The 21858-nt window shown below is 36.5% G+C and overlaps 1 protein-coding gene across 3 annotated transcripts in view; it reads left to right on the top strand.

The window, feature by feature from the left end:
- The window catches only part of LOC129260019 (uncharacterized), a 36077-nt gene extending 21853 nt beyond the window's left edge, over positions 1–14224 (top strand). For all 3 annotated transcript variants that reach the window (XM_054898116.2, XM_064114303.1, XM_064114304.1), the window contains 2 exons: positions 5002–5249; positions 8345–14224. In XM_054898116.2, the coding sequence (XP_054754091.1) occupies positions 5040–5249; positions 8345–9142 (1008 nt within the window). In that variant the 5' untranslated portion in view covers positions 5002–5039 and the 3' untranslated portion in view covers positions 9143–14224. The remainder of the gene's footprint in view (positions 1–5001; positions 5250–8344) is intronic.
- The last annotated feature ends 7634 nt before the right edge of the window (positions 14225–21858 follow it).

The raw sequence follows: 21858 nt of genomic DNA, 5'->3' as shown, positions 1-21858 counted from the left end.
GTCTCAGCTCATCTTCTATTGTCCTCTCCATATATTTGTATTATTCCTCTATAGACTTTACTATTGATTGTTTTTAAAACCTCACTGTACACTTGCCTCAGCTCATCTTACATTGTCCTCTACATATATTTTATCATTATACATTCTTTGTTAAAACCTCACTGTACACTATAGCCTCATCTCATCTTACATTGTCCTCTAAATATATATTTGTATTATTTCCTCTTTTGTAAACCTCATTGTACACTTTTATTTTCTACACTATACTACTCATTCTCTGTTAAAGGGGAATCCAACCCAAATAAAACTTGTTTTTAGACAAGTTGATAGGTGAAAGTTTTAACATTATCAGACAAACAATCAGAAAGTTATAAATTTATAAAAAATGTAAACATTGATAATCACTATACCTATGGAGACTTCAAATTGGTCACATATGTGATGTCATAGTGATGTAAGGCAAGGACTACTCTCCCATGTACTCCAATACATTAAATTGCTAAAATGTCATTTTCTTCAAAAGTTTTACTTCAAATTATATTTTTCTTTCATGAGGACATGAAACAATATACTACTTGAGTTATATTTAGATTACTTCCCCAGGGGAATGGGTACTTAGGAGAAAGCCACAAATCCCTGATAATTATTGGACATGGCCTATGGGAAAGTTGTCCTTGCACCTTGTCATAATTTACTTACACAGTTACCAATTTGAAATCTCCATAATTTTAGGGATCTCAATTTTAAAGCAGCCATATCTTTCTTATTGATTGTCCGATTTCTTTCAAACTTTCACCATTCTGTTTTATTTATTTTTCTCTTTTCCATCACAACATTTTATGACCAAGGCTGGATTCCCCTTTAACTAACCTCCTACGTGGTTTTATACACACACACACACACACACACCCCATTTGACAACTCTCTATGGTATATGCACACTCAGTATTGTACACACACGACCACGACCTAATGAATATTCATCGGCGAACCGTCCCACTGAGAGTGACGTAGAGCTGCACATTTCATCGCCCCTCGGCGTACTTTGTCATCATAAGTGCCTACCGAGAAGTTCCCGTGGGTCTCACGCGCGTAAAACATTCCCCATAGACTTTTGTTTGAAAATGGCACTTAAGAAAAATTCATAAAAAATAAATGTGAAATTAGAGGGTCGAATGTTTACTACCTTTGGATAGGATATATATCTGACATTCCATATCTGACCAGAGAAGGGTATCGTAGCCAGCTCATTTTAAAAATAAATCGCAATTTATGAAGATAACTATGATGGGATCAAATTCATCAACTGAAACAGTAAAATAGCCCCAATTCATCCGCCAGTCAAAAAATAGTTCCAGATCATTGATATATCTTCCCAATTTGGGCAAAGGAAGTTCAGTAGTTACCATTTCTAGAATCAGTGTTAGATTTTGAATCATATTCATACACTTTTGTCAATCAGCAATATCAAATTTAAAAAATTCGAATGGGTTGGGTCGAACGAATATCTTTAGCCCTCCTGATGTAATTAGGCTCATGGCACCTATATTATATGACCTATGAATTTTATTTTTTTTAATAGCTACTTTGCTATTCTTTTATATCTGAACACTCACACTATCACAAAGAAATGCATTGAAAATGCCTATTTTCTATGCAATGACACATTTTAATGAGTTACTCATATATGTTATATTCACTATATGGATGTCTACATATCCTACCTGCATATAGCCCAGCAGTGAATGCAGTGACAATATATAAAGGCCCCTATTCTCCTGGTAATATAAAGGTGTATGTAAATTTTGTGTAGATATCAGGATACCAGAACTGCCCCAAACATAATTACCAGATATACATGAGATTGAATGAGGAAACAATAAAAGAATGAGAACATATTACTTTAGTACATTTGCATTTGACCTATTATATCAAAATCTTCCTAGGGCTATTGCCTATCAGATGTAAGAAGGAAGAGATACATAAATAGATAGAAAGAGAGAGAGAAAGAGATAGAGAGAGAAAGAAAGAAAGATAATTTTATAGATGACATGGTTAGACTAAGATTGGAGCACACAGCCACCCCCTCCCTCCTTAGTTGAGCACTATTAGATGCCTTACCTTACTCTGTGCCTTTTTCTAAATACCTTCTTGAAGGTACCACTCTAGTTCTCTTCAGTAAAGTTCACAAAGTTCTATTTCCTCTCTACCCCATTCCAAAGAACAATTTTAACATGAGCAATTTGTAAGGGTCTTTCTAACATTAAGTAGGTGCATGATCATACACTAGCACAAACCAATGATGAATCAAAACATAAAGAGGCCTAGACTCTCATTGACCAGTCTATATGCATTCCTAGGCTTACATACACATACCTACTAACTTTACCTGATATATAGCCTTGCTAAGCCATTAAATCCATTTTTGCACCACTTGATGACTAAACAAATTGATATCAGTTAGAAATTGTTTGCTACTGAGGAGTTTGGGCAGGTATTCCATCCACCATAGGGAACTCGCCTGTATTACCTATAGGTCTCACGCGCGTAAAACATTCCCCATAGACTTGTGTGTTAAAATGGCACTTAAGAAAAATTCATAAAAAATAAATGTGAAATTAGAGGGTCGAATGTTTACTACCTTTGGATAGGATATATATCTGACATTCCATATCTGACCAGAGAAGGGTATCGTAGCCAGCTCATTTTAAAAATAAATCGCAATTAATGAAGATAACTATGATGGGATCAAATTCATCAACTGAAACAGTAAAATAGCCCCAATTCATCCGCCAGTCAAAAAATAGTTCCAGATCATTGATATATCTTCCCAATTTGGGCAAAGGAAGTTCAGTAGTTACCATTTCTAGAATCAGTGTTAGATTTTGAATCATATTCATACACTTTTGTCAATCAGCAAAATCAAATTTAAAAAATTCGAATGGGTTGGGTCGAACGAATATCTTTAGCCCTCCTGATGTAATTAGTTAGGCTCATGGCACCCGTGAGGTTTGGGACTTCACCACAGTGGGCGCCCTTGTTGGTAAAAAGCGTCCTTCATTTTAAGCTATTAATTTCCCTTTGAATTACACATTGTTACATTTTTTTAGTAGTGATGCAGTATCGACTGAGTAAGTTAAAAATGAATTTAAGCAAGAAATTCTTCATCTGTAGATACTGCGTTTTTCCATGGGGAAACTGAGCATTGACTTCAAATCTACATTTACACCAATATCTAAAAAACAACAAGAACAGCATAAACTAGAACTACAATCGTATCAGAACGATGTGCATGCATTGACGCATGTCTACCAAATCGGAATGAATTTGGATGAGGAACGGAGGCAGGGGAGGACTAACAAAAATTACATGTTAATCAAATTGGATTTTGGCAGATTTTGCCTTCCATAGGAAGTTACATTCTCGAGTCAAACAGATTTTGTCCATTTTTAGACCATATGGCCGCTCAACAGAGAGAGAGAGAAAGACACACAGAGAGTGATAGGAATAAGCATACAAATTTCCCTGACAATTCATTAACGTAACTCAGTGTAAACATATCAGAACGATGTGAATTCATAATACGTTAAGTTCGTTTTTGCGTGAAACCGATGCCATAGACATTGTGTACAATTCTGTTGTTGATAATGTGTGCATTGTGAGTAGTATACCATGTGTTCAGATTGGCTTATCTTGAAATTTTCTGTTGTAACCTATGTCGTATTTGGTATCACTGGAAAAAACATTCCAATGCGGTGACATTGATACCACTTTTATTTGTGCGCAAGCAATAGACCGGAAGTAAATACCATATAAAGAAAGACATTAAAAATGAAAGTTTTGCACAATAATTTTAAGCTGACGTCAGCTCTGTCAGTTTCTGTTGCAAAAGGTTGACGAATGGTTGAAATATATATCAATACTCATATCTGCCAAGTTAGAAAGAATAAGCTTCAATTATAAGGAAATAAGAGTAAGTTGAAGTTGTGCTGGCATTATTGCGCATTTTGCTGATTTTCGTGAAAATTTTTCAGATATTTCGTCAGTGGTAAGGTATATATTTTTCTAAATGGCATGAAAGGGCATATCTTGAAAACCCTAAATTAAAAAAGGGTACGGGTTTGGCCATGCATGACGCAATGAGGAGCATTCAAAGGTAAGCGTTTTTGAAACTTTAGAGAGCGCTATTTCAATAACGAAAGGTCAGTGATGCGTGAAAACTAACTAGTTTGTATATGGTACCGTAATCAATTCCTGGAAATATGAGCTCAAAATGACTAAAAACAAGAAAGTTATGGCCATTTTACGATTTTTTTTACTTTACATTTCAATAAATATGAAGTTTTTGAAGGAAGACTATTTCGGATTTGAATTTAGGGCATGAAGATGGCATTTTGAAGGTCAGGTTATCCGTCGCAGATGATGGAGCAACTCTTTGACTATCTATAGCAATTTGTTAGAAGTCTGTAGCATGCAGGATAACGAGATATGAAAGAATAAAGAATGGTATGCAAATGGACAAAATGGCGCCTGCACGGTCATGCATGAGTGATTTTGGAAAAAGAAATAGGTGCACAACTAGGGGTGCTGGGGACTATGCCTGCCAAATTTGGATGAGGAAGGTGGCCTGAGCAGAGTTAACAAACTCTATGTGTTAAGTGAATGGGGCTTTTGGCGGAAGACGAAGAAGAAGAAGAAGATTGCGGAATAGGAATACGGAACAACAACAATGCATTGTCGCCATTGCTGGCGTCAATGCAATTATGTTTGGATTTTTGCCTAAGATAGGCACATATATAATTTACAATTTGATGATAAAGGAATACTTGAGAAATTAAATAGTGTCGGGCCACTTTGAAAGATTCAAAAAGCATGCTTATTGTCTCAACTTGTGCAAAATGTACATACTGCTTTTTTTCCACTGATGGAAATCAGGGGATGAGGTCATGCAGCCTTACTTCATTCCAACGTCCCTAACTTTTTTGTTTTGGTCCTATTCAGAATCATCCACAACTGCAGCTTTCAAACTTTAATCAAGGATGGGGGAACTAACGAGAGCTTACATCTACCGCTTGGCTATACTTTTCTTCTGCTTCATCGGTGCAGCCTTGAACTTCGCCTCGATGTTCGCAATGCTGTGTATCACAGAATTAAGAAAAGGGCGTCATGTCTTCATTTTCAACTTGGCTCTTGCCGATTGTGTTTCGGCCATCGCGATGTTCATCGCCAACATTGTCGACTTTCCAGAGGTGAAATATAGACTTATTACATTATTGTGGTGTTATCAGATGTTGGAATGCGTTCATGGGGGTGATTGTAGTCAAGGCAATTCAATACCACTGATGTTTAGTGACAGAACGCATCGATGACGTTTTATTTTATATAAAGATGTTTGTGTCCTCGGTTTCATAAGTTATAATTGTCGGGGTGTGTGTGTGTATTGTATTGTATTGTATTGTATTGTATTGTATTTATTTAATCACGATAAAACTTACATTCAGTCATAACAGACTGCTTTTCAGCAAGTCCGTGAACATTAAAAACATGTAAAAGTGAGACAATACGAAAATATTCAAAAATATTACAGTAACACATAAAATAGAGTGCGCGGTTAAATGAATATACATGTATTTGTGAGGCGTGCTTAAAGTTGTACATCAATGGAAGTAAAACAAAAATGGAGAAGCAAAATTAAGGTAATATAGCTTGATTATTTTTCGGAAATAAAAAGTGATAATGGCCTAAAAAGTTTCGTAAAGTGTTGGAGCCTATATCCGATTTTACTGTTGGGATGAAACATGAAATATTTAGTAATGGTGATAATGATACCGACATGTGAGTTTAAAGGCGCGAAATCCACTCTGTAGACATGGTAGAGGGCTGAAGTGCATAGAGAGTTATGAAATAAATACAAAGGTTCTGAGAAGATTTTGTTTTAAAAGACAAAACGGAGATATCAGTATTGATCTCATGAAAAGGGTATTCCACAAAGTGGGACATGAGTCAGGAAAAATACTTCCCTCTGGTTTGTGAAACTTTAGAATTAGGTATTAAAGAGTCTCTGTGATGAAAGTAAAGACTTTTGTGTAATAATTTATATTTTCATCAAGATTTTGATCCTTTAGAAGAGTATCACAACCTGAAAAAATACACGATCTTTGCCAGTGCAGCGAAATCAAAATAAGAGTAGCACCACCTGATGAAAGCGTTGGTGGGCAAGCAAATTGGGACTTTCGCAAATCTCACGGACGCTTATATTAGGGTCCCCTAACACAAAAGTTAACGCTTGATCATACACTTGATTTTTAAGATTGATTGTACATTATAGTCAAAAGAATCACACGTAGAAAACTGCTCTACAATCGATGCTAAGCTTTGTGTTACAGGGGGGTTACAGGCCCTACAGATCTGCTTTTCGTGTGCAAAATTCTTTCCCGCGACACCCGCACCATACACGCATGTACATTACGACTGATGGCTGGAGATATTCGACATGCAGGACCTACAATAGATTATGACATGGATAAGAAAGTGGTTTTTCAAACAAATCGAGTACATATTAAGTAAGGAAAAGGTTACTGAATTAAGGCTTAGATATAGATCATTACAGTCCATCGAATCGATATTGCATTTAATGTGGATTATTGGTGGATCTCTGGCAATTGATTCCATGGGTCAAATCACCTCTCCAGCCGAAACCATTTCGCATGCGTTGATTATGTACACAGCATGTATACGTCTGAACACGAACCAGCCGAATTTGCGGGTTTTTTTCTTTTGTTTACTCCTACACAAACGATATGCCTCTAGCACACAATGTAATGGGCATTATGCTTTACTTTCCCCAGAAATGGGGATCAGATTCGAATTCCCGGGGGGACCACTTCCATTGATGAGTGGATACCAGGCACGACCATGCGGTTTCGAAAAGCACCCTAAACAAGGGAAACAAGGCTTTTCCAGATTATGAAAACGCATCTCTTAACAAGTATTTAGCTTGTGAAACCCTACAAGTATTGAAAACATATCCTCCTTTTCAGTATTTTAAACATCGTTTTTGACACCCTTATAACGTTACATAGGCCTATATATACGTAACGTACTTGCCCACTCTTTTCCTTTTTACGCGTGGTCGCGACTGGTATCCACTCTTCAATGGAAGTGGGCCCCCCGGGCGGCCTCTCGAGCTCTGAGAGGAACCAAATGTGGCTTTGGAAAGTCGTCCTAAATCGGATATATCGCTGTTACCATAGTAGCAACCAGAATTTTGCACACGAAACGCAGATTGAATGTTTCCGTTCCAGATGCGAAACGATCAAAATCTCATGTCACACAATTTGCATTGCAGATCAGAGTTTTACGACCATGACGACGGGCCCAAAAGTCTCTTCCAAAATCAACTACCGTCGCAAATAAGCGTTCGCGTTCTCCAACGAAAGGTCGGGAATGGCAAGTGAGTCCGACGGTATACACACCCAGAATGTGTTGAAATGTGTGAAATATGATATAATTTTCTGAATATTATGTCAAATCTATTACAAACTTGGATTTTGTAATAAAAAAATGTCAGTTTTTGCCCGCTCGCAGCTTTAATTGATTTCACAAGATACGCCATATCGAACCCCTCAATTTTATTTTGGCTCGTTACGCCACTGATTTGGTCGAATGACCTTTCATTTTTTTCATTATGATGGGCAGATTTTAAAGCAAGATATTACGTAAGCATGCCTTACATAGCAGGATGAAGAAATTGAATAGACCGGGTGTTTAGATTAGCACACCAAGCAATAAACACTCTGTGAAGGTATTTGTTGCATTTCTAGTCTTTGAATGAATTTAGCATGTTATGACAATGTAGCTGGCCAACTGTACAATACCAGTGGCTAGTGGACGTTTTTCTGTGGAAATAATGAAAACACAATTCAAAAGAATTATGAATAATCAAATTATGCATGGTAAATTTACCGGATGCAAGGCTAGCCATGCATCGGTAATTACTTATGCACGGATGTAAAAAATAATTTTTCGCCCAAAAAAAAATCTACCAATCTATAAAACGTATAAATGTAATATATTGCTTTGAAATCTGCCTATCATAATGAAAGAACTGAAAGGTCGTTTACCATAATGAGGTAACGCCGAACTGGACTACTAGAGCATCTGGTTTGTCTTTCATTCAGAAGATGTAGTATATATTTTTTTACTGACACGCCGGGCTGACATGACACAGTAGACTATGGGTATACGCTCTAAATATCCTACAAAAAAATCTCTATAGGGCAAATATTTACTATTGATATCATTTAAATCATTCATTTCCCATTTTCTATTTTTTTCAATGCAGGTTCCATTTAAGAAAGAAAACCTCTCCGCGTGGTTGGAATGTCTGTTCACTTTCAGTTTGGTCATATCATTACTAAGTACACTTGCCATTGCTCTTGAACGCCTCATGATCTTTCGCGTTGACAACTACTCTCGTCAAACCTATACAGCAAGACACTCCATTGCTATCTGCGTGATCGGTTGGATTGTATTCGCGTTGTTATTTTTTCTCCTTCAAGCATTCCACGAGATCGCGTCACTCACGCTCCTTTATTGCGTATCTCCTAGTGTCATATTGGGGTGCATAATCCTCACGGCTCTATCCTACACCCTCATCTACAAGCAAATCGTCAATATCTCTAACAACGTCAGACCCGAAGACGCAGCCCTTGTACGCCGCGCAAAAAGCAGCAAGTACGTCATCGTGACCTTCGCTCTGGTTGTCGCAAGCACGACAGCTTGTTGGGTCATCATGTGCAGCGTGCTGTTGGTGGAGTATATCGCAAACTTACATGGCGCCGTCGATCCGGACACTGTGGATTCTGTTTGGTTCGGTGTCATAGGCGATTTAGGCAATGTGTTGGTGTGTATCAATATAATTCTCAACCCAACCATTATCTGGTTGCGTCTACCTGTGTTCAGAAGACAACTTCCCGCTTGCTGTAATAGACTCGGGTGTCGAAATACGGATGAATCCCAGGACTCAGCTGCCCTCGTATCATCAGAATCTCCGACCGCCGTCATGCAGCCCTCGATCTCGTTCATGAGCACTGTCATGCCGGATATGACATCAGCTCCTGAAGAAGATCAGATAGCGTGAAATATCGTTCGAAACCTATTTCAGAGAAAATCGACTTCTATAAAGTTTACGGTAATTTGGACATTTTCCTCCCAAGCCATAAAAGATATTTATTGCTAGAAAAATACATGGCAGGAAAGGCCAAGACAAGTTCTAACATTGATAATTTATTTTTTACACAAACAACTAGATTACGAGAATATATCGTAAATGAGTCCCATTCGGTTTGAGCGGTTTAGATTTTACAAAAATCCCACAGGGAAACAACACGATGTCCAGCGATTTCAATGCGCGCGATCTGTCAAAACGTCGTATCGCATTTTCACGTGCAAAGCTTTATTACTTAATGCGGATATTAAAATTTTATCCAAAGTCTTTGCTACTAGATTATGCAAAGCTTTATCTATACACAACAAAAAAAGTAAGTCCCCCCTAAATCAAATTGCTGTAACTTTTGAACGGAATTATTTTGAGATATGATATTTCGTAGGTGGTTTTCTACACTCGTTAAGCAACCTCTGGGGAAAAATGAGATTGATCGGGTGAGTCATGCATGAGTAATTAAAGATTGAATTAAAAATGACCATTTTTGAAAGTCACAAGAGTCGTTTTTCAGATTGTGCAAATACAAAGCTGGGCAAAAGTTGCTTTTAGGTGAATTTTATGGTGTTAATGCTGTTTTACTATCCATCATTTAGCCACTCCATACACAATTTTGATATCGTATGTTCATGGTTGAGTGAGCACAATAATGCAGGGGCCGCGGGGGGGGGGGGGGCTCAGCCCCCCCCTTTTTCCAAAAGCATGTACAAAAATGTAAAAATGACCATACGATTGTGATTTTTTGCATGGTCAGCCCCCCCCCCCCCACTTTGAAAACCGTTCCGCGGCCCCTGTATAGTGACGTATCATCAAAGGGGTTTATGGTAGTATCCTCTACAACTTGTTAGATCATGTTAAAATTTGAAAATGTTGGTGGCTCCCCCGATTATAGGCCCCTCCCCCATTTTAAAATTCTGGATCCACCACTGATTTGTCCATAAATTAAACTGATCATGAGAATTTGTAAGAAAAAATACATTTATGCAGTATAAAGAGTATTCATTCCTAAGTTTTCGAATGTGCTCGCTCAACCATGAAAATTTTAAAACTTCGGAAAGTGTGTGGTGATAGAAATGATGGATGATAAAAACAACAGCAATTAAAGTCACATTTGAAACCGAATTTGCCCCCAATATTCACTTTATTACCATTTAAAATGGGTCTGTGACATTGAAAATACCCAATTTCCCACTTTGATGTGTGCTCACTCATCCATAAATAAAAAAATCGATTTCATTTTTGCACAGAATTCTGCCCATAGGTTGATAAACATTACTGCCAAATGACATTGCTAAAGACAGCCTTGAAAAAAAGTTCCACCACATTGAATAGGGGGTTACTTATTCTTAAACATATGCACCCATAATGTACACAAGTCTATGAGAGAGGAAGTCAACATTTTAACAAATATGAAATGAGGGTTTGTTTCATGGACGGTTTTTGTTACTTCTGCCAACAGTTATTTCACGAAACTTCACACATTGCTTCAGTGTAACACTATCCAAAATGTGCGCACACCAAAATAACCATTTGATACGGCACAGAGTGGGGCCAGGGCCTTGAACTTTCTTCTCATTTGCATAATTTTCGAATATTGTGTGCTCACTGATGCATTAAACATCGGGATTTTCATAAAAATCAAATCAAATGAACCATGCAAGGAGGTTTGTGACAGATATCCATAGTTACAAATTGCATTTTTTCCAATAACGTAAAAAAGAGCTAATCACATTCCACATGTTCATTCAAGCGTGAATGTTTAATTAAACGCCTTTGAATCATTGAAGCATGTTAATTGGTCATGAACATAACGAAAAAGTTGAGAAAAGATCATTTTCAGTTACCAAAATGAAACAATACTTGCCTATGATATTTGAAAATCGTATCTTTTGTTTTCAATAAATGTTCATTGAACCGTGAAACAATGAATATTGTTAAATATACTCTTCCCAAAAATAACTGTCATCATATTCTATCATTTTTATTGATAGAAATGTGTACAAAATCCAATTATAGCAAATTTTGACTTGTGTTCATTCAACCGTGAAATTTTGCCAGAAAAGTTGTATTGTCTTTTAGAAAGTACCTTTTACAAGCCTTCTGACTATTTTTCATGATGAGAATGTGGAATTAGTTCCAATAAAAATGGAATCAAAGTCATGATATTTGGCTTGTGACTTTTGAAAAGTGACATTTTTGCCTTCTGACCGTGCTCACTGAAGCGTGACGTAAAATACGTCCATAACATTTACTCAGAGGGTAGCCTATAAAATTACCTACACGCTCATGTAAAAATATATTAAAAACTCGCATTGGTTCGGAAATTATTGATGTTTGTTTAAGGGGGGACTTTTTTTGTTGTGTATAGATTGATTCCAGACAGGCCTTATGAAAGACAGATTACATCGAGTCGAACTATTATAGATACTATGTTGTACACAAAAGAAAAAAGATATCCTAGTTCTGCTTTTATTTTAGATTATCAAAAAGCCTTCCACTCTTTAGAATGGAATTTCATTTTTTTCTACACTTGGTAAATTTGGGTTTAGCCAGATTTTTATAAAGTACATTCGGTCTTTTTTATACAAATAACTGTAGTTGCATATGTATAGTAATGACCATTCATCAGGATATTTTTATTTCAAGAGAGGTGTTAGACAGGGAGACCCTCTGTCCCCGTATTTATTCATACTTTGTATTGAATATTTTGTTTGTGAGATAAGGCAAAGGATGACTAAAGGTATACTTATAAATGATATGATTAAACTGGCCCAATATGCCGATGAAACGACAATGATTTTAGCTGACAAAGTCTGCAAGGATTGCTTTCTTAGTTATTGATAAATTATCCTCTTTTTGTGGTTTGAAAATAAACAAATTTAAGTGTAGAACTATGTGTTTAGGCTTGTGTAGAGAGTCTCATGATAATAATTTTGATATCGAGTGGCCCGATAACCCAATCAAGGGTCTTGGATTTTTTCTCTTATGATATTTAGTTAGCTTTAAAGCTTCACTTTGATGTATCAAGGAGTTTAAGGTAATGCCATATATCTGGCAAATCGTAATCTTACAATGATAGGAAAGATACAAATTTAGATTTTTTTTGTTGCAAAATTCATATTTTGCGCCTCAGTTTTGTCTGTCCCTGAACATGTGGTGAAAGAAGTCGATAAAATCATACACACCTTTTTAATTAAGGAATGGAAAAAAGAACTATATAAAGAAGTTTACACTGATTGTTCCTTATTCTAAACGGGGACTGAATATGATTGTTATTCGTTCAATGTTTAAAGCACTTATAATAAAATAGTAAGATTTTTTGATGGAGGACATTCTTCATGAAAAATATTTTTTTATCATTTTACAAGAAAATATGTGGAAAATGTTTACTCTATTTCAATTTTGATAAAAAAGATTGTTTAAAACTAAGATTTGTGCCCTCTTTCTGTAAAGAGGTTTTATATGCTTATTTTGAGATCTGGGTCACCATGATGCATTTTTATCATGAAAGCTTTATTTGGAATAATAGGCAAATAAAAATAGCTGGTGTGAGTTGTTTTGTCAGGGAATTGCTAGATATTGGAATTTTGGTTTGCTCAAGTTTTTTTTTTGATGAAAATGATCAACTAAATCCTTTTTTAAAAGTGGCAACATATTAACTTTAAAAACTTTTTATTTGTTTCTGGTATTCCACAGAGAGTTAAAGTTCACTGTGTCGAGAGGCGACATTTGTTAAAAAAAGTTACACATTTTTATATTTTATGGTAATGAAAAGAATGTATCGAATTTGTCAACCAAGATCATAAATATGACATTAAATGAAAATAAATATCAAACCCCTACTTGTCAAATATATTGAAGATCAAGGTATGATATAAATGAAGATGATTTCAATTTTATTTATGAATAGCCTTTTAAAGTTATTCCAGGCACAAGAACACGAATATTCCAATATAAAATAATTACAAGATGTCTACTAGTAAATGCAAAGTTAAAGAAAATGAAAGTCATAGACAATGAGTTCTTTTTGTAAACAATTGAACACCTGTTTGTAGAATGCTTGCATACCGGCGATTTTTGAACGATTTTTTTAAGATAGTGGCATACTTATTTTAAGAAAGAAATTATCCAAGTAAAGGATGAAGAGATTTTATTTGGAATTAAAAACAAGCAACATGTCTTATTGAATCATTGTATTATTGTAGCAAAGAAATGTTGATATCTATTTAGACATATTAATTTCCTGCCATGTTTCAAGACTTGTTTATCTGTAAATTAAAACAAGTATACCAAACAGAAAAAATGTATTGCTTATAGGGACACCACTATATATGCAAAGATTTGTTTAAAAATTTGGGGTAATTTAAACAAACCAATCTGTATTGCTTTTTTAAGTTTCTTTTTCTTTTTTTTTTCTTTTGTGGGTCTTTATATATATTTTTTTATAAATGTAACTTATCCATACTGTACACTCTTATTCTATATTGATAATATACTTGATTATATGTTACTCTGACAACTCTGTATATATGTATGAGATGGTTATACTAAATAAAAATGCATTGCAAAAACTCCGGTGTTGATTTAACACCAGCCCGGAATCTATATATGTCCACACCAGAGAAGTGTTAAACAACACCAGATTGGTTTTGGTCTAACACCAGATATGTGTTTATACAACACCAATTAGTATTAAAACAGCATCGGTTTGATTCCAAACTGGTGTTACTTCAATACTTCACTGGTGTGGATAGATATAGATTCTGGGCTGGTGTTCAATCAACACCGGAGTTTTTGCAGTGTGTTTAAAATTATTATTCATACATTGTACGCGCTATGGTACTTTCTGTTTTAAGCGCCACTAAATATCCATTATTATTATTGTTTAAAAAATCAAAGTCTATGAAAGGTCTATTTTATTATTTGGTTTAGAGAATTCTGTTGGTTATTAATAGTGGATGCATTTTACAGGTTTAAATATAACTTTCAAAGATACTGTTAGTTTGCTTTGTTATGTTTTTGTTTGTGTGAAGCTACAACCGGTTTCGTTGCCCCTGCAGAAATGAAAGGGCGCTTATAACAATTGCCTTATATTGAAAGACTGGAAATATTGAACAAACTAGAAAAAAAAGAAGAAAAGAGGTATTTATCAGAAATGGGGCACTTGCTTAGTGATGAAAAGGGGCACACTGCAGAGGGATAATTTTAATGTGAAAAAAAGTGAGCAAAAGGGGACAATGAAACATTTCAAACGTAATTTTTCAGTTAAGAAACTTGCAGTATAGTAGAGAACAGAACGCTAATTAAGGAAAACGGCATGAAATGAACGGTTTTAAGAAGACCATTATCCGATACGAAAATGTGAGGAAAGTGGCACAGCTGTCTAACTCCTGATTTAACGTCAAACTTTATGTCACTATTTCACTATTTGTAAGAATGCAACAAAATTAAAATGTTCACTTCACCCACATCCCCTTATTTTTCAGACTGTCCACGTTCCAATGTGGTCAAATCAATTTCTGTCGAAAGTGTCCTCTCCAAAAAATAAAACTTGACAAAACATGTCTTGTAATTAGAACATTGAACTTCTATAACCATGATAACAACAACAAAGAATAATAAAATACCTGAGTGACCTTATGCTTTACATTTAAAGCAATTTTCATTCCACCTGTTTACTATACATTCTATAAAATTTTGGGAAAAAAAAAAAAAAAAACTCTTTTTTTTTTTAAATGAGATACTTTGGTTACCCTGATTGTAAAACAACCACTTGAGTGCTCCACTGGCGTAAATCCGTGTTGATGGGTGGGGGGGGGGGGATGACTGAAATATTTTGGCATTTTTTTTTGCAATCATGTTTTTAGATATACAAGGAATTGTCATTGATATGTCCACAGTGGCGTATCGTGGGTCACGGCATTGGGGGCCCGGGCACCAGCAAAATTTTTGAATCACTGAGTGAGTGCGCTTGTGAGCGCGCGAAGCGCGCTCAGTTGCCAGTTATACTGACCTAATAGAGACATAAAAAGGACAATGTCATTAAACGGATATGTATCTCACTGATCAAATAATGCGAGCGCGAAGCGCGAGCTGAAATTTTGTTATATTCACACCTAAAAAGGGACATTATAATCAAATTTGTGTAATCATGATAGGTACCTGTCTCGCTAAACAATGCGAGCGCGAAGCGCGAGCTGAAAACTTAGATAATTCAGACCTGAAGTGGGGCATTCTAAGGTTTCTTTGTAGGAATTTACTAGGACCATACGTATTTCATTAACGAAATGATGCGAGCGCGAAGCGCGAGCTGAACATTTTTGATATTCAGATTAGAAGGGACATTTTAAGGACTGATTTTAGGAATTCATGAAGAGCAGACATACCTCACCAATCCACTAATGCGAACGTAATCACGGACAGGAAATGTTTCATATATACGAAGACCTTAACACTTTTTTGAGTCATGAAAAAGAAGCATATGTCACTACATAAAACAATGATAACTCAAGTGCTAGGAAATATATTTGGTTTATATTGACTTGAAAACGGGATGTTTTAGTACAACAGGATTATATATCTCGTTAAACAGACAATGCGAGCACCAGGAACAATGAAGACGTAGGCCCTTGTTAAATTATGTTTCATAAAGTTATGATAAAAATGTTTCTGTATAATGTAACATAAAATAATTATAATATATAACATTATAATGAATACTATTTTCTTCTTTCCCACTACGTTTCTCTTCCTTTCTCCCTCTTTTCTCCTTTTCCCCCTTTCCCCGTTTTTTTTTGGTCAGCCGATGGGGGGGGATGTGCCCCCCATGCCCCCCGTAGTTACGCCACTGTATGTCCATATGGCAAATACCCCTCCAATATTATTATATTTTTTACCCCATGATGGTTAATGGTTTTATTAGAGATTACATTAAAAATGTTTTGACATTCCATCTTAATCCCTTCCCAAAGATAAAGAAACGGGGGTTTCTCTTCAATGTCATAATAAGGACATAAGTATTTCGTTTTGGAGGTGGTGAACTGGTAGTCCAGTAGATATGTGAAAAAGATGCTCGAATCTGGCAGAAAGTGTAAAATTTGGCATACAGGGGTATTTTTGGGCGCTGATTTCAAAAATTGCCGGCCCCAAGCGATTTGACCATCGGGTCGGCAGCCATTTTGAAATCCAAGATGGCCGCCATGATAAATCATTAAATGTCAATTTCTTGGGTTTTACATGACATGTGACACTGAAATTCGGCATATAGGGGGTATTTGAGGCACTGATTTCAAATATTGCCGGCCCCCAGTAATTTGACCATTTGGTCGGCGGCAAAATGGCCGCCATCTTGAAATCAAAGATGGCCGCCATGATATATTATTGCAATCATTTTCTCGAGTTTTATATGAACTGCGGTATTGAAATTTGGCATAAAGGCTTAATTTGGGGTGCTGATTTCAAATATTGCCGGCCCCAAGTGATTTGACCATCGGGTCGGCCGCCATTTTGAAATCCAAGATGGCCGCCCTGAGAAATCATTAATGTCACTTTCTTGAGTTTTTCATGACGTGTGACACTGAAATTCGGTATGTTGGGGTATTTTTGGCACTGATTTCAAATATTGCCGGCTCCCAGCAATTTGACCATTTGGTCAGTGGCTAAATGGCCGCCATTTTGAAATCCAAGATGGCCGCCATGAAAAATCACTAAATGTCATTTTCTTGAGTTTTACATGATATGTGACACTGAAATTTGGCATATAGGCTTAATTCGGGGTGCTGATTTCAAATATTGCCGGCCCCAAGTGATTTGACCATCGGGTCGGCCGCCATTTTGAAATCCAAGATGGCCGCCATGAGAAATCATTAATGTCATTTTCTTGAGTTTTACATGACGTGTGACACTGAACTTTGGCAAATAGAGTACCTATATTTGGGTGCTGATTTCAAATATTGCCAACCACAAGTGCTCTGACCATTTCAGACCAGTTCAGCGGCAAGATGGCTGTCATGAAAAACCATATCAAAATAATTTTCTTGTATTTTACATTATATATGACACCAAACTTTGGCATACAGATTTTTGCCGGCCACCAGCAATGTAACCGCCGGGTTTCGGAAAAATGACCGCCATGAATTAAAAGCAATGATAATTGTCTTGAGTTTTACATGAACTCTGGCCCTGAAAGTTGTCATATAGGCATATATTTAGGCACTGATTATTGTCAGACCCCTGTTTGATTGCCATTTTGAAATACAAGATGGCCGCCATGAAAGATAATTTGCTCAAGTCTTACGTATGGCCTTTAACACTTTGAATTTGGAGAAAAACTTGATCTTTGCATCCTTGATCAATGAAAAAAAACATATTAGATAGATGCTATTTTGAATTCCAATATGGTTACCAAGTTTGAATGATGTACAACATTAGAATGGTGAGTAAAACCCATTGTATTGGCACTGAAAACAAATCCAACACAACCACATCTTTGTCCGTTGCAAGGATCATAATACTTTGTTTGGCACCCTTAATTGCTGATATAGATGTTACCTAAGTATGAAGCACCATGAATACAAAAATCAGCTAGCTTCTTCTGCAGTTCCACATTTGAAGTGGCTTTGGTTGAATAATAACCATCCGGAACAATCATTTTCTGTTGAGAGGCTGTAAATTATTTCTTTGAGTTTTATATGATCTGCAGTATTTGCACTTTGACATATCGACGGAGTGCGGGGTGCTTATTTCAAATATTGCTGGCCCTCAGCGATCTGATCCCCTGAGTCAGAAGCAAAATGTCAGCCATCTTGAAATCCAAGATGGCTGCCATTAAAAAAGATCATTGAAAAAATCACTTTATCTAGTATCACGTAATGTATTATTTTAAAATTTGGCATCTAGGGATATTAAAATTGCCCCCAGTAATCTGTCCAATAGATATGCTGCAAAATGGCCACCATCTTGAAATCTAGAGAGGATCGACTGTCATAAAAATTCATTAAAATCATTTTCTTGGTTTTGAATAATTTGAGGCACTGCATTTTAGACATACAGGCAGGTTTTTGGCCTGCTGGTTTCAGAATATTGCTCCAATAATTGTGATATTTTATTACAAATCGACATGAAGATAACTGCTCCAGACTTGAAGTACTGATGGTTATATAGTGGTATGATGATGATGATGATGAATTAATATTGATGATGGATGATAATAATACATATTCTATTGTTCAAAATAGAATTCAGTAACAGAAATGCTCCGAAAATTTATTTTGCCCATACCCTGTAGATCGTGAGCCCGGCAGCAACTTAGCAGCGCCACGTCGGACGTTGCTCTATCCCTTAAAAAGGGAAGTTCACCCCGGAGAAAAGTTTGTTGTAAAAACACAAGAAAATATGATATAAAAAAGATATTGGTAAATCCATCTAAGATATCAGAATTTTAAGTTTTTGGTTTGTGACGTCATATACTGTACGAGCAGCTGCCCGATTATGTTGTGTGATATAAAATGCATAAATTTCTGGAGCGGGTGTGAAATCATTTGTTTGTCGATATACTGAGGGTTCAATAAAAACATGTTCATTTTTTTTTTAGGAGGCTACATTTCATTGATTTTTGTACTATAATAAAACATGGGGGAACTGCTTGCATCTGACGTCACAAATACACTAAATGAAATTCCAATAGCTTTTTAAATATTTGATGGAATTTCCTCAAACCTTCAATATTTTTTCATTATTTATTCTGTTATTGTTTCAATAAACTTTTTGTCAGGGTGAACTTCCCCTTTAATTCGTTGACCGCCAAACAGGGTAGAAGCAACTCCCCTCTTTTAACATCTTTTGGTCTGATGCTGTCGGAGTTTGATCTCCCGAAAGGAGGCGCGATAGCTCAGTCGGTAGAGCGGGGGACTCGTATTCCGGTGACCCGGGTTCGATTCTCACTTGGTGCGCTAGTGCCCTTTGGTAAGGCATTAATCCTCAGTACCAGGTCCTTCGGAGAGGACCTTAAGCCGTCGGTCCTCTGGTTGCTTGCTTACAAGCATTCATGCTTTCTTAGCAATCAGGTAAAAAATCACCACCGAAAATCACCACCACCGATTGTGAGGCGAACATGCTCCCATTGTGAGATTGTCGAACACACGATGGTTATCAATTTAATCGTTCCAAAGTAATTCCTGGAGATCTGTAAGATTCACTGTCAACCGCCTAGCATATAAATGATTGATAGCAATAATAAATGGATTACCATCAGTTATACCATACATGAATTTTTATTCGTGCTATCATATTGTACTTATTTTCCCCCACAATAATCAATATTTAAAACTAAGCTAGGTAATCATGTCCTTTGTGTCATGATGGGTCATATGGGAATTTAAAATGGCAGATAAAGTGTGTTACATGTATGTGTTATATGTTCATTATCTATCCATATTTGAAATTAACATACAATATAAGTTTTTGCTTCATAATACCAATTTACAGTGTCAAAGGTAATGTAGAATTCAGGAAAACATTTTTGAAAGATATTTCGTAGTAGCCATCTTAGATGTCAAAGTGGCGGTCATTTTCAGCTGACCCAGGGGATCAATCACTGGGGCAGCAATATTCTAAAACCAGCAGACCAAAACCTGACTGTATGTCTAAAATGCAGTGCCTCAAATTATTTAAAACTCAAGAAAATTATTTTAATGAATTTTCATGACAGTCGATCCTCTCTAGATTTCAAGATGGTGGCCATTTTGCAGCATATCTATTGGACAGATTACTGGGGGGAAATTTCAATACCCCAAGATGCCAAATTTCAAAATAATACCTACGTTATAATTATGATACTTGATTTTTTTTAATGATTTTTTTTATGGCAGCCATCTTGGATTTCAAGATGGCTGCCATTTTGCAGCTGAGGTATCACGGGCCTAAAATATTTCCCATAGACTCGTGTGTTAAAGAGACGCTCTAAAAAAATGAGGATGAAATTCGAGAATTGAATGTTTACTACCTGTCCAGTGGATATGATATATGTCTGACATTCCATATCTGACCAGAAAAGGGTACATCGACCAACTCATTTTAAAGATAAATCGGCATTTATGAAGACTACACCTGACAGGATCAAATTTATCACTTGATACAGTAAAATGGCAATACTTCTCCCGCCAGTATAAAAATAGTTCCAAAGTGGTGATATATCTTCCCAATTTGAAAAAAGGAAGTTCAGTAAAGTTACCCTCCCTAGAATCAGTGTTAGATTATCAATCATATTCATTCATTTTTGTCAATCAGCAATATCAAAATTAAAAATTGAGAATTAAATGGGTTGGCTCGAATGAATATCTTTGGCCCGTATAACCCTGACTCAGGGGATCAGATCGCTGAGGGCCAGCATTATTTGAAATAAGCTCCCCACGCTACTTCTATATGTCAAAGTGCAATACCGCCTTTCATATAAAACTCAACGAAATAATTGCAATATTTCTAAGGCAGCCAGCTTCGAATTCAAGATGTGGGCCATTTTTCCGCCGACCAATTGTCAGATTGCTTGGAGCCAGCAATTTTTTAAATGAACTCACCCAGATACCGATATACTACAAATTTCAGGGGTACATATGTAAAATTCAAGAAAATGAGTTCAATGATTTTTCATGGCGGCCATCTTGGATTTCAAATGGCGGCTGACCCGATGGTCAAATCGCTTGAGGCCGGCAATATTTGAAATCAGCACCCCAAATTAAGCCTATATGCCAAATTTCAGTGTCACATATCATGTAAAACTCAAGAAAATTACATTTAATGATTTTTCATGGCGGCCATCTTGGATTTCAAAATGGCGGCCATTTCGCCGCTGACCAAGTGGTCGAATTGCTGGGGCCGGCAATATTTGAAATCAGTGCCTAAATATACCCCAACATACCAAATTTCATTGTCACACGTCATGTAAAACTCATGAAAATGACATTAATGATTTCTCAGGGCGGCCATCTTGAATTTCAAAATGGCGGCCGACCCGATGGTCAAATCACTTGGGGCCGGCAATATTTGAAATCAGCACCCCAAATTAAGCCTATAGGCCAAATTTCAATACCGCAGTTCATATAAAACTCGAGAAAATGATTGCAATAATATATCATGGCGGCCATCTTGGATTTCAAGATGGCGGCCATTTTGCCGCCGACCAAATGGTCAAATTGCTGATGGGCGGCAATATTTGAAATCAGTGCCTCAAAATACCCCTATATGCCAAATTTCAGTGTCACATGCCATGTAAAACTCAAGAAATTGACATTTAATGATATTTCATTGCGGCCATCTTGGATTTCAAAATGGCGGCCGACCCGATGGTCAAATTGCTTGGGGCCGGCAATTTTTGAAATCAGCGCCCAAAAATACCCCTGTATGCCAAATTTCACACTTTCTGCCAGATCCGAGCATCTTGGCCCTTTTTTGTCACATAACCGCTCCACTATGGCTCTTTATTTGCATTTTATGATTCAATAATTTTGTTTTATTTGTTAAGCGGTATTTTAAGAAGAATGTTCACCAATAAAACAATTATCTCTTGTCATTTTTTCCCCATTTCTTTCGTAAAAACTGGGGGGATGTTTGTACAGGCCACCCCCCGGGATTTACGCCAG

The sequence above is a fragment of the Lytechinus pictus genome, unplaced genomic scaffold (assembly GCF_037042905.1).
Source record: "Lytechinus pictus isolate F3 Inbred unplaced genomic scaffold, Lp3.0 scaffold_19, whole genome shotgun sequence".
In the NCBI taxonomy this organism is placed as follows: Eukaryota; Metazoa; Echinodermata; class Echinoidea; order Temnopleuroida; family Toxopneustidae; genus Lytechinus; species Lytechinus pictus.
The sequence above is the reverse complement of the archived record's forward strand: the minus strand, read 5'-3'. Positions and strand labels throughout refer to the sequence as shown.